The sequence below is a fragment of the Struthio camelus genome, chromosome 1, assembly GCF_040807025.1.
Source record: "Struthio camelus isolate bStrCam1 chromosome 1, bStrCam1.hap1, whole genome shotgun sequence".
In the NCBI taxonomy this organism is placed as follows: domain Eukaryota; kingdom Metazoa; phylum Chordata; class Aves; order Struthioniformes; family Struthionidae; genus Struthio; species Struthio camelus.
Genome location: NC_090942.1, coordinates 61,212,620 through 61,225,847, shown reverse-complemented (window position 1 = coordinate 61,225,847; position 13,228 = coordinate 61,212,620). Strand labels below are relative to the sequence as shown.

At 45.5% G+C, this 13,228-nt stretch overlaps 1 protein-coding gene across 4 annotated transcripts in view; it reads left to right on the top strand.

Annotated features, from left to right (window-relative positions):
* ABTB3 (ankyrin repeat and BTB domain containing 3) overlaps window positions 1–13,228 on the top strand; it is a 189,284-nt gene that overhangs the window by 158,233 nt on the left and 17,823 nt on the right. For 2 of the 4 annotated variants that reach the window (XM_068943908.1, XM_068943880.1), the window contains 6 exons: window positions 2,203–2,304; window positions 3,435–3,528; window positions 3,638–3,773; window positions 4,331–4,354; window positions 5,563–5,783; window positions 7,669–7,847. In XM_068943908.1, the coding sequence (XP_068800009.1) occupies window positions 2,203–2,304; window positions 3,435–3,528; window positions 3,638–3,773; window positions 4,331–4,354; window positions 5,563–5,783; window positions 7,669–7,847 (756 nt within the window). The remainder of the gene's footprint in view (window positions 1–2,202; window positions 2,305–3,434; window positions 3,529–3,637; window positions 3,774–4,330; window positions 4,355–5,562; window positions 5,784–7,668; window positions 7,848–13,228) is intronic. The other 2 variants (XM_068943898.1, XM_068943891.1) reach the window with 2 other exon arrangements.

Genomic DNA, 13,228 nt, shown 5'->3' with positions numbered 1-13,228 from the left:
GGTTCATTTGGAACAAGTTTTCATTACAAGAAGAATGTCCAGTCCTCCCAATTGCTCCAGTAATCTTCCAGACTTGAACCAAATATAAATTTAAACACTTTTGTCTTCTTGAAATTGCTGACATCTGAGAGAACGGCTCCAGTGAGGAATTTGAACCTCCCTGATTCATTTCTCTAGAGTGTTTGCTCCAAAATCAAATGGAAACACTTTGGGACAAGAACTGTGAATAATTATGGCGTGCAATTATAAGATGATTTGTGCACACCACAACCAACTGTGCAAATTGGGCAATTATGTGGGAAAAAATGAAGCAAATCAGCCACGAACAAAAATAAATACTCAGTCAGGTGCCTGCATCATTTTCCCCATTTCACTTTGCAAATCAGTTATATACGTTTCCAAAAGTAGCCTCAAATGCTGGGTGCCTCCCTTTTTGATTGCCCGTCTTTAGAGAAAATGGACTCATTTCCAGATGTGCTGAGAAGCTGCAATTTGCTGTGGAGTTGGTAGGACCTGTAGCTGCTCAGCAAATCTCAACGGAGGTCTTAAAAGCCCTGTCAACTGCAGGTCTTTTGCAAACAACTTGTCTACTGAAAAGAATTTGTAACCATGAAAAGGAGCACAGGAGTTAAAACTACTTCATTTTCTTCGCTGCTTGCTGTGGGCTTCCGCAAACAGTAGTGGGAGTCCATGCTGGAAGAAGAGGAGTAGCTGGATGTGTATCTCATTGGAGGGGCTGCTTTGCCTTGAACCTAGCCTGCTCATCCTCACCCTCTGATGTTCTTGCTCCCCAGCCCAAACCCAGACTGCTTGATCCACTTCCCTCGGAGCAAACCCAGACCCAAAGAAGTCCCATGCCTGTGTTAGACCTCAGCACGCTCCTCCTCAGCAAGCTTCAGGGCTTGTGGTGTACTTGCCCCTACGAGGCTGCAAAAAAAGAAGAGCATTTTGAGCTCTCCCTTTGGCAAATTTGGGCAATATGGCCAGCTGCTGGTGCAGGTTTTCTCCTCTCGCAAGCTGTGGGATCTGCACTGGCTGTTCAAACTCTGCCCTCATCCCTAGCACTGGGACGCAGGGACTGGTCATATGCTTCTAGCAAGACCCTGCATGTGAAGCTTGGAAATGCTGTCTGCTCATGCAACCGAGCATTTAATAACTGGCCCTACTCTCCCATATAGATAAAACCACTGCAGACCAGACAGTGAAAGCAGAGCTGGCTGATGAGAGAGATGGTGCCTCTTTTACTCTGATTTTAGTCCTCCTCTGAAGATCAATAATAAGAGTTTGAATTTTAGTGTCACACTCCATCTGACTGTGCAATCTCAGATTGCAACTGCTCATTAGATTTTACCATCTCTGTGAACCTCATCAATATTAATATCTCCGTCTTGAAGACAGGGAAACCGAAGCAAAGAGATTTTTACCTAAGGTCTGCGTTAGAGGCACCATGCATGAAAGAATAGAGAAGGGAAGGAGTAATGTGTAAAGTATCTTTTTTTTTTTAAGCGTATAGTTTGCATCCCTTTTGACTGTAGCTGCTCTGCTCTTTTTAACTCAACTCAGACAGGAGAAAGCGGTTAAAGGGAGTTTTTTTAAAACATATTTTAAATGCCACTCTGCCCCATCAGTTCTTAACTGTCTTTTCTCCTCCAATGGGGGACAAGGAGCCTGGAAACACGTCTTTAAACTCTAGTGTGGGGATCACAGTATGTCTTCCTTGACGTCAGTGACAAAAGTCATACTGATTTGTATGGAAGGAATTTCTGTGGACCTGAAGCAATCCCAAGACCTGGGACCGTTGATTCACATCCTGCAGAAGTCAGTGGGGAATGGTCCTTAGCTGTAAGCTAAGGTAATCCTGCTCAGTCCTCGCTTCCCCAGTGCGTGCTGCTGTAAACAGCTATGGATGTTTTGACCTTTGTGCAAAAGTATCTGGTGGCCAGTGGTTTAGATGGAGCTACAGTAGTTGGTAAAAAGACTTCATTTGGTATGAACTCTATTCAAGCTGTCAAGTCAGCATGAACGCTTCTAGTATTAAGAAATTTTTTGCTGGACAAAATGAAACCGATCATTTTATAAAGCACCTTTCCCAGGTTTTCTATTTCACTTACTCCCTCACGTGCCTGGCTTTCAGGCAGGTTGGATTTTATTACTTATAGATCTTCGAAAGCCATTAAAAAAATAACTTTAATTTGTTTATAGGTTGTCAGTACTGCTCATAAATACCCATCCGTCCACCCTGAGACCCGCCATTGGACAGCTCTGACATTTGCTGTGTTGCATGGACATATTCCTGTAGTTCAGGTATTATTGTATTTCCCTACCTGCATCTCATTTTTTGTTTCTCCTCTTCAGTTACAATTACATCCATCTCAAACCAGTATCCTCTGTCATACTCATATTGGTTACTTCTGCTTCTTCTAGAGTGTACTGATATATAATAGACCTATTACATAACAAATACTGTGTTCAAACTTTAACCAATATGAGGTTTAAATAGGACAATTTTGAAGCAAAGCTGCACCAAAGAAAGTCTGACAACTCCTTGTGCTCCTTCCTTACCACTTGTTTTATATGTTTGTTTACTCATTCATTGCACTCTCTTATACTATAATACTCTAAAAAACAAAACAAAACAAAAAATGCTATCTCGGTGGGGGGAGAGGCAGACAACAACAACCGTTGTTCTGTTCCAAAGACAGAGAAGCACTCAGTCTCCTTACCCGAGCAAGGCGTCATGTGCAATATGCTGGTTCTGTGCTTTGGCATCTCAGAAATTGAGCGGGTTTATTCTTCAAAACAGTTGTGTCTACGGCACACTTAATGAAGCTCCGAAATAATGAAGGCCTTTGACAGAAATGGCCAGGCAGGAGGTGGAGTGCAGGCTCCGTCCTGTTGTCCTTGGCCAGTTTTGTTTTCATCACTGTTAATAATTCATGTGGAAGTGTACCTGATGGAGACCGCAGGTTTTGGACTCATGGCTGCAATTTGTTCCTAAGAATTGCCTTTCTTTGGCCATGTCTTTATATTAAAGATGGAGGCAATTGAAATCTGATCCATTTTAGGATGGCGCTGACCTTCTAGAAGACCGTGAAGGAAGGATGCTCGTTGGGCAAATTTTCAGTACTTCCATCCTCAGTGCATTTACTTCCTAACACTGATCTTATCCCCATTTCCCATCCAGAAACACTGAGTAACACTTTTTTGGCTCTGAAGTTGGACACTAATGCTCCTGGTGTCTTAACAGTGTCAAATGAGCGAAAAAAGGAATCAGTTTTCCTCTGTGAAATTATGGGCAGAATTTGCATGTCGTTTGCCTCCATCACATCTGGTTTGCAGAGAACAAGAAGCATTAGACTGTCATCCTTCACTGTTCATGAACTCTGAACGCTGTGATTGCCCCGGTTGCTCTAAATGGTAAATTTTCTTTATAGCTGTTGCTGGATGCTGGAGCAAAGGTGGAAGGTTCCTTGGAGCATGGAGAGGAAAATTACTCTGAAACTCCCTTACAGTTGGCAGCAGCTGCTGGTAAGGACTTTCTCTTCCCACTGTACTGACTTCTTCAGTTGGGATCTCTGATTTAGCTGAGCAAAAATTGGACTGCAAAGGAAATAAAAATGCGTCTCTTGACTTACAGGAAATTTTGAACTGGTTAGTTTGCTGTTGGAGCGAGGAGCTGACCCCATGATAGGAACAATGTACAGGAATGGCATTTCCATGACTCCACAAGGTGACATGAACTCTTTCAGTCAGGCTGCTGCACATGGACACAGGTAGAGTGGGAACAAGTCTAGTGGCATCGTTGAAGTGGTTACATTTTGCCTGGGGGTGTGATTTGAGCAGATGGGTGGAAGCTCTGCATGAACAATTAAACATGCCACCAGCTGAGCAGAGATACAAGGCTTTTTGCTAGCATGTGAATTTGACCAGTTGGTGGTACAAACTGCTTTTTGATTTCTGATTAAAAAAAAAGGGAAGGGGGCTCTTTGTGGTGTGTTGCAATGTGATGTTTGTAAAATGGTAGCCGATGTGAGGGTGGAAAGGAATGCCAGAAACATTCCTTCTGAATTTCTTGTGGACCTATTTATTTCTGAGGTTTGGGGTGGACTGTGTCTGTGCTGCTGCAGGCTTAGCTGTCACCGAGCAGAGTTTCTGCGTCTGTGTTTACTGTGAAGTCCTGTGTGTGTTCATGTTATATGTGTGCTGCAAATTTTTTTTAAAAAGTAATGAAATGAGCACCTGGCATGCATGATCTTGCAACATTCAGGAGTTAATTGCAGTATAATGGATTAGTATTATGATCTTCACATGCCTACTTTTCTGATTGTAGCCATCCAGAGGAACATAGATACAGGTTAGAGACAGTATCTACCATCTGTTTGCTTAGAGAAGAGCTGCCAGCCTAATAACATGCTAATGGCATGTCAGGGTGGGTTCAAACAATGCTGCCGATCTGAAGCCTACGAGGGATCTCCGGGACGGAGAGGACAGTTTATTTATTGTAATCTTATGTTCACTGCTGGGGCCCTGGTGCCAACTGGTTTGAGTGGGAGCTGCATCATAGTATCAGTCTTACCTAGGAGGACCTGAGGCTCTCCTCGATTTGGGTGCTGGCTGTGCATGTCACAGAGTCACAGCTTAATTTTCACATGAGAATTGTCTCTTACTTTCCTAGCTGCACGCCACGCACCCACACTGCCTTGTATTTCCCTCTCTCCCCGAATCCCTCCTTTGTTCTGGACGCGCTGTGCCCCGCTGCCGCCCCGCGCCGGGGCCCGTGCAGGTGCCGCTGGCAGGGAGCTGCCAGGGTACGTGGGAGGTGGGATGGAGCTGGCCCGGTTTCCCTTCTCACAGCCACGGAAACCTGGGAGCACGTCTGCTGAGATCAGTGAGGTTATGCTGGTATGAACTGGAGGGGAGTGGGGTACCAAGCCACTGGCTGAATTTGGACTTTGCTGTTTGGCAGCCCATATGGCTGGCTTTGCAGAGTCAGCCCCAAATTTGCTTGAACCTGCCCTGATCGGCCTAGCTGAATGTCTAGTTGCTCCAGCTTTCACAGACTGCTTTAACTGTTAATCGACGGTGATGGTGTTTTCAGTAGCTTCAAGTCACATCTCCCTTTTCAAGTAGTATCCTCAAAGCGAAAGTCCTTAAAGCTTTTCTGACGGCAACTCAGCCTCCCTGAAGAGTGGGGCAGGTGCCACCCAAGTTCAACCGTGTAAGAGTCCTATTTAGCTCGTGGATTCCTGTTCCTACGAGGTCCTGCTGCACATATAACATCTGTACAATTTCTGTTATTGCAGCAACACGGCCAGTCTTGCAGACGTGGTCCAGGCAGTGCAGGTGGATTACCAGGAGTGGTGTTTGCATCAGGGCTGCTGTAAGCCTGTCCTACCTAATGACTGTTAATTGGAATAATTTCTGATTGGCCTGTTGGATAGGTGTCCTAACCTGCCATGACACAGAAAGTCTCCTGGGCAGAAAGAAAGCATAACCACTAACTCTGCTTTCTCTCTCTCTCTTTCTTTTATCTCTCCCTCTCTCTTGTGTTGTGGTTGATAGGAACGTGTTTCGTAAGCTGCTCGCTCAGCCGGAGAAAGAGAAGAGCGATATTCTGTCCCTGGAGGAGATATTGGCCGAGGGGAGCGACTTGCCCGATTCTGCAGCGGCTCCGCTTTGCGCCAGCCGCAACAGCAAGGCCAAACTGAAAGCCCTGAAGGAAGCCATGTATCACAGTGCCGAGCATGGATACGTGGATGTGACTATTGACATCAGGAGCATAGGTCAGTTGTGGTGTCCTCTCTCCTTTCCCTCCTCTGACAGACTGCTCTTAGAAATACATTTTTGAGCTGTTGGTCAAGGCACAAGAGTTAAATCTTCCTGAATTCCTGTGGAAGCAACAATTGTAGGGGATTTCCAAGTGGGTCTGTGGGTGAGGAGAGGGGGAGGCGAGTTCAGGCAGTTCAAGCCAGGTTTAAAGCTGTGGCTCCTGGGCATCTGTCAAGTCGGGTTTGTTTTAATGAACTCTGACTGAATAGGGCAATCTCCCCTGGGTGGCATGTGCTTTGCTTGTCTCGTCGCAAATGCAGATGCCACATGGCATATACGTTGCGAGGCTCGGCTTTTCCTGGAAGTTTGCGTTTTGTCAGGTCCACTGATGCCTGCCCTGGAAGTGGTCTCCCCACTCTCTGGTTTTGCGCACTCAAAGTGTTTTGCAGAGACAGGTTGAGCAGTGAAGCCTCCTGCTTACTAATCTGACCCTACAAAACAGGCAACCACTTTTTGTGGCAAGTCCTGTGTGTTACATCCGTACTGAGAGCAGCACCTTGTTCTTTGTCCTTCAGTCTGAAGGTGTCAGGGGGTCCTGTACATTCCTGGCATGGTTCAGCTCACCCTACTCAGGCGCCACCTGCACTTTTCTGCACAACCGAGTGGTTTCCACCAGCAACCATCTTCACTGTGGCTTAGCAGAGCGTTAACTAAGAACAGCTCCTTTTTTGCACTCAGCCTGTAAAGCAGTCCACTGCTACGAAATCCTTCTTTCCCGAGCTCTGTGAGCCTCTTGGAAGGGAGGAGCAATGAACTGGCTTCTTGGTGGGCTAACGGTGCCAACATGGAGCTCAAACATCACACCAGCCTTTCGGGAAATCACTCCTGCCTTTGCCGAGGGTGGGCAGGTCGTACAAAAGGAAGTTCAGTCTGGACTGTTTGTTTACTCTCCCTGTTAACGTGTGTTCAGAGAGAGACCAGGGCGCTGGGCGCCCTTCTGCGTGGTGCAGCGCTCCCACCCTGGAGTCTTCTCACCTGGATCAGCGTTTGCCACCTGAGTGGGAGCCTATGGTGGCCGTGTGCTTAGGCTCACCGGGAGGGCTGAGCTAGAAAAGGACAGTGGGATGGGTTGGAGGAGAGCAAAAGGGCTCCCCTCAGGGCATGGGACATTTGCTAAAGTGGAAGGAGGGACCTTTTGTAGCAAACCGAAGGCTTAGAGCCTTTCCTCTCACTGTGTTCTGCAAGAAGAGGAAGCTAGGTCACATCCAGGCTCATGCCTGGACTCTTGTGTTTTATCAGTCAGGGCATGGGAGCATTTCCCTTTAAGTTCTTGGAGAGTGGTTCTACCATGACAAATGACTACCTAAAAAGGCTGATCTACTTAACTCACTCAGTGCTGTTTAGGGGAAATAGTAACGAACAGTAGAGGACTTGGGGTAGAGCTTTAAAAAAGTTTTGATTGCGTGACCGCCAGTTTGAATACTGGCGGGTAGTGACCAAAGTCTTTTTTATCATTTAATGGCTCTCTGGGGCCACATTCAAACAAATGAGCTAGCGTAAATTGAGTTTCCAACAGGTTTTCGCATCGCAAAGCACCGCAGCAATTATCACAAATTGGCAGTCTCAGCAGAGAAGCTGAAGGCTAGATAAGCAAAGAGACCACAGTCTTCTCATAACCCTTGGAGGAGTGCCCCTCCAAGTGTATTAGGTTTGGGATGTCCTGATAAACCATCAGTCTTCATCTTTGTGGATAAATAGGAATTTGATTTCTAGGGCTATTTGGCAACTTTTGCTTAAAATCTTAAGATTAAAATAAGTAAAGGTTTAAAAGAAAAAAAGGGAAGCAAAAGGACACACGCTCCTTTGAAGCTGGGAATGAGCTCTGTCCTCCGTCTGTAGGTGTTCCCTGGACGCTGCACACGTGGCTGGAGTCCTTGCGAACGTCCTTCCAGCAGCACAGAAGACCCCTCATCCAATGCTTGCTAAAGGAATTCAAGTCCATTCAGGAAGAAGAGTACACAGAGGAGCTCATCACACAAGGGTTGCCTTTGATGTTTGAGATATTGAAAGCGAGCAAGGTAGGATAAATTATGCATTTTAAAGAAATCAGCCTCATTCCCATCCCGTAAGATGCAAACCTTGCAATACAGGTTTTGCACAGCTGTCCCAAAACTTGTTTAAACTATATAGAATTATTATTTTTGGTATTGTATCTCAGTTTTTTTCACTGTGGAAGCACGGGTTAAAAGCATGCAGGCTATTCACATCTCCTGCTAGACCAGCTTAATATTGATGGTAACAAAGAGCTGGAGAGACAACAGAAGCTAATGTGAAATGGTGAAATTAATGTCACAAAGGTCACTGCAGTACACCAAGAGATGTTGATAACTGAGCCAACCCAGAGAGTAACTTTACCCAGCTTGCTCTATAGGACCATACAACAAATCTAATATTCATGTTTGCTTTGGATTTCTTTGACCTCTTGCATGATTTTCTTTTCCATTCATGTGGGATTTGGACTTCTAAACTTGGGAGGAGACTGGTTTCTACAAGCACACATAGAGAATAATTTTAAGAAATCTTCTGTGTGAGTGTTTGTACTTGCAGTCTCCCCAGATTTATTCTTTCAGTGTGACATTTTCTTACCTAGACAAATCAGTCTAACAAAACCTTTTGAGGGAGGCACCATTGGGTATGGAACTATAACAGCAAAGGGGGCAGGCAAGGAGAGGAAAATGTCTTACCTGTTTAGTGAAGGCTAGATACTTCCTTTTAAAACTTGTTGTAAAACCAGCAGTCTCTTCTCTACTGCTGCCGTTGACAGATCAGTCCCTCCCAAGTCAAGTTTGCTGTCCCAAGCCCAGTCAACTTTACTGTTTCCTGATACCAGAAAATTATTTTAGTAATGAAAAGTGTAAAAGGGTTTGCTTGTTGTTCTCTTTCTTATGCACCATAATACATGTCGGTGAGGTCTTCTCTTTGTTTAACTGGGAAGTAAGTACCATTTCTCACCCGATGCAACACACAGCAGCAAGGAGCAAATACTTTTTAGTACCTGCAGCAATAACTTAAATATTATGTGAAAAGGACAGAGGTTCTGGTATATATAGGCACTCAATACTAAAAGGTTCCAGGCTTGGCATGGCTAGTGAAAGCTTACATGGTTATATATCCTGTATCCTTCTCCAAAAGAAGGCTTGGACTCAAGGTCCTGAGCAAACGCTGAACATTTGTTCCAGCAATTGTTCTAGTTTTTGTTCCCGTGAGCTTTTGCTTTGGGTTTAGTTTGTAATGGATAGGTATTTATGGAGAATTTTTAGAGATAACTTTTAGGAAATCATTCCAAATCCTAGGATTTGTAGACTCCTTGCTCTGAACTTGCTTAGGTTAACATTTGTTCATTGAGCAGCTAGCAGCAAGGTGCTGTTTGATTTGAAAGCTGATACAGAGGTAATCGTATTGAAAACTTCATGGAGATTAGATTTAGGCCTGGTAACCTAGGATGAGGGATAGTTCTAATTGCTGTTCTCCTGGGTGGCTGAAGCCAAAGCCAGTGGGTTTATAAATGCTCAGGTTTAAAATGAGTTCTTCCTATAGGATTATACCTCTGGGAGATGTTAGACCAGGTCTTCCAGTGTCTCTGGTAGGCAACGTGGTAGCAAATAAGACTGTGCATCCTTTTGCTTTGGGTTCACTTAAAAGCTACAATGTGGAGGGGAGGAAGAACTAAAATAGCACCCAAAAACGAAAACAGTTCAATAAAGACAAAATCTATGTTGGTTTTTGTTCCTGCCTCTGGGCCTCGGGGAGCTGCCTGTCTTCACTCTTCATGCACATGCATATTCACAGACACACAGACACACACACACTATTTCATAGTCTTATAAAAATAATGAATCATTCTGGGACACTGTAAGGGTTTCAAAGTTGTCTGCAAATGGCATGAATTGTTGCCACGGTCTTGTCCAAGTGGCCTCTCACAAAGCTCTCCCAGACAGAAATGAGGACAGACTCTATCCAGCCCTTTGGAAGGAATTTAAGTAAAATCCTTTGCAGGAGAAAGAGCCAATAAACTTTCTCCCTGGTCACTGCCATAGAGGCAGTTGAGGAAAGCTGAGATTCAAAGGATATTCTGTTCCACTTCTCTGGAAGGGCTGAGAGCAGAGACTGTGCTTTATATGTACACACACAATGGAAATCTCCTTCAAGAAGTGCAGAAGGGCTGTAGCTGTGGTTCAGATCCCTCTCTTTCCACAGCAAATTATAGAGCTCTGCATTGTATAGAGCTATGGGGAGAGGAGTTTGATTTGTCCAAATGGACATCCTTTTCCCTGTGGGCTGGGAACTTTGGGAGAGATTACGACTCCTGCTAAACATCACAGTCTGGCCCAATACATTTCCTTAATGAGTCTTTCAAGGCACACAGCATAAAATAAGCAACTAGGAAGCACAGAGTCACTTAGCGTTTCTTGGCTGATAGAAAGCAAGATGTCTCATTTGCTGCATATTGTGATGCTCAGTATATTTTAATTGCATGGCAACTTGCACCTAATAGAAATGGCACTTTCCATTTCTATAAATAGTTCCACATATCCCATGGTCTCAAAACAATTTGCAGACATTAATGAGTTGAGACAGGGAAGAAAATCGTAGCCTCCCTTATACAGGGAAACTGAGGTGAGCAAACAGGCAGGTTTTCACCACCTCATAGGGTACTGCAGGCGTTCTCTTACCTCTGATAGTCTCAGCTTCAGAGGCTGGGACAACCTAGATAAGGCAGAAAAAAAATGTAATTTGAATAATTAGGCTAGAGAGACTCCCCAAAAATTGCACAGCAACATCGACTAGGTCTTTGAAGAGAGCACAGGCCTTCTGCCTGCACCTTCTACTTTGCACTGTCTGAAGAAATGTTCTCATGGATTCCCAGGCCATGGAAAAAGGCCAGGCACCACACAAATGAAAAAGTTACAGATGAAATACCGATACCTACAAGAAACTACACCAAATAAAAGGAATATGCAGCCCTCTTATTGTACAGATGTTTTTTTTAGAATGCCTGTACCTTGAGGATTTCGGGGTCTAGGTGTCAGAATTCCCTCGGCAGCTCTGTGTCAGCGTCCGGCAGAGTGGCACTCTGCTGCCGGTTGCATGCCAGAAAAGCAATGACAAAACCAGAAAGAAAAACACTTTTAGAAGTCCCAGTGCTGGAACATAGGATGGCAAACTGGCAAATCAGACAAGACAGGTGCATACGTGCTTAAGCTGAAGTCCGTAATCTTATTGCTTTTCTTAAAGCTACGAAATAAAGAGGGGAAGCACAGTTAATAAACTGCACATTGGTTGGTTGCTGCTGCGCTGAAACCCTGGGGGACGAGTTCAAAAGGCACAAATGAGGGTTAGATCCCTGGCTCCTGTTGGCTTCCAGTGGGACGGAGCGCTCTCATTGCCCTTCACGCCTTTAAATATCTTAGTCAACTGCACCGTTATGCTTTGGATCAAGAGCTGAGAAATGGCAATATTTCTGTGCTGCCAAGGCAGAGCCATCCGAACAGACAGATCACCCTGCACTTGTTCGCTCCGCCCGGGGTTACTGCTGTTGTGCAGTGAGCCTTGGCCATTACTAAACTGAAGACCAGAAACAAGATATTCTGGAGAAAGCAGTATCAGTAGGAAGGACATGACGAGCTCAGTTTAAGGCACCTTCCTAAGAGCAAGCAAAGTTCAGACCGGCAAAGCCCTAACACTAAAACTGTCGATGAAGTTGTTGTGGCTCACTGAAGGTTTGGGGCCTCTGAATGAGGAGGAAAGTCACTGCTGTTTCGGGACAGATGGAATCTCCGAAGCAGACAAACTCGCAAGCATAGCCTGCTAAAAGTGGTTTGGACAGGGCTGCATGAGACAAAAGTCGGAAGAGATGCTTCTGGGAGCAAGTAGCCCAGAGCTAAACTTCAGATGCCTTACAGAGCAGAGAGCAGAGCTCAGTCCCTCAAAGCGAAGATGACCCTGTTACGGGAGAAGGACAGAACAACGCAACCAAATTCCTGCCTCTCAGTATCTGTGTTGAGCACTTCATGGCCTAAAGAAAACGCCCAGAATTCTCACTGGGAATTCTCATTTGCCTCCAGCTGAGGTTGACATTTGCTGCATGCGTTTGGCTTTGACCTGAATGGCTGTCCTGCCTCATGTCAGAATACCGCAGTTGCCTGAAGAGGGGTTGTGCTTGAGGTTTGGCCACAGCTCTCTGGCCCCCCCCCAAACACAGAATTTTAAAAAAGCGGCGGGAAGGCTGCACCCAGATCTACCGGCCTGTAATGTCGGAGCTCAGATATGCCCATACAGCCCGTGCTGGCAGGCTGCCGTGCTGCGGGCTAGGAGGATGGAGGCAGCTCTGGCCGGGGGGAGCCATGCTCAGGTGAGCCTGGCCAGCAGCCCAGCACTGTGCAGCGGGTGCTCCTCCACTCGCAGATCAGCTCTGGCTGGCGAGGTGTGCAGGCACAGGGAGCGCCGGCCTGCCCACAACCCCACAAGGAAGCAGCTTAACACCACCTTTTAACAGGCCCGAGTAATGGTCGTTCCCTCATTGTGGTGGGCAAAATTTGAAGGAAGAAAATCTGTGGCTGTCATGAGCTCATACAGACATGTCTGTGCTCTGCCATTTTTGCAGAGCGGTTCCCTTGAAGGATAACATGCTGGATGTGAGTGATGCATCTTTGTTCCCTGTTTACAGAAGTCTTGGAGCTGTTCCAGTTTGACCTTGACATTTCCACAAGCTGACGAGAGAAAGACTCAAAAACCACAACCCTGGATGTTAAGCTGCTCTGGCTTTTGGAGGAGGTTGGGTTTAGATATCCCCTCTGGAGCTCCGTGTGAGCTTGAACTGTCAGTAAGATCACCCACTTCCATGCAGACCAGCCAGCACTATTGCAGGCAGTACTAAGTTGTGAGCCAGTTTCATCTACTGCTTTTTCTGCGTGCAGCAATTTAGAACATACTGGTTTTGGCCTAGTTTTTGGAGAAAAAGAATCTTTTAACTCCCAGTAATCTCTTACAACTTTCTCCTTTTCACCCCATCATATGGACACGGAACTACTGTTTGCCATTACTTTGGATCCTTTGTGGGAACCCATTGTTGAAGGGCATATGTTAGTCCGGGTGTGCCTAAGTGCATGTGCTTAACGTGTTGTCCTGAAGCTCCACTTGACACTGGAGATTCCTTGCACCAGGAGAAACACTGGCGCTGAGCTATGAGTATTCCTGCTAGTATATTGCCCAGAACAAAATCAATTTGAAAAGTTTTGGGAGGTCCTTCAGCCCCCCTACTGCAGGAGCATTCTGCAGCTTTCTCTTCATCCTTCTTATCAGTGGTTTATTTTAAGAATTATCCCATTAGGGAGGTGTTGATTTTACTGTACAGTACAGCTTGTTGAAAGATACAGGAAACTACTTTACAAAGATGCTT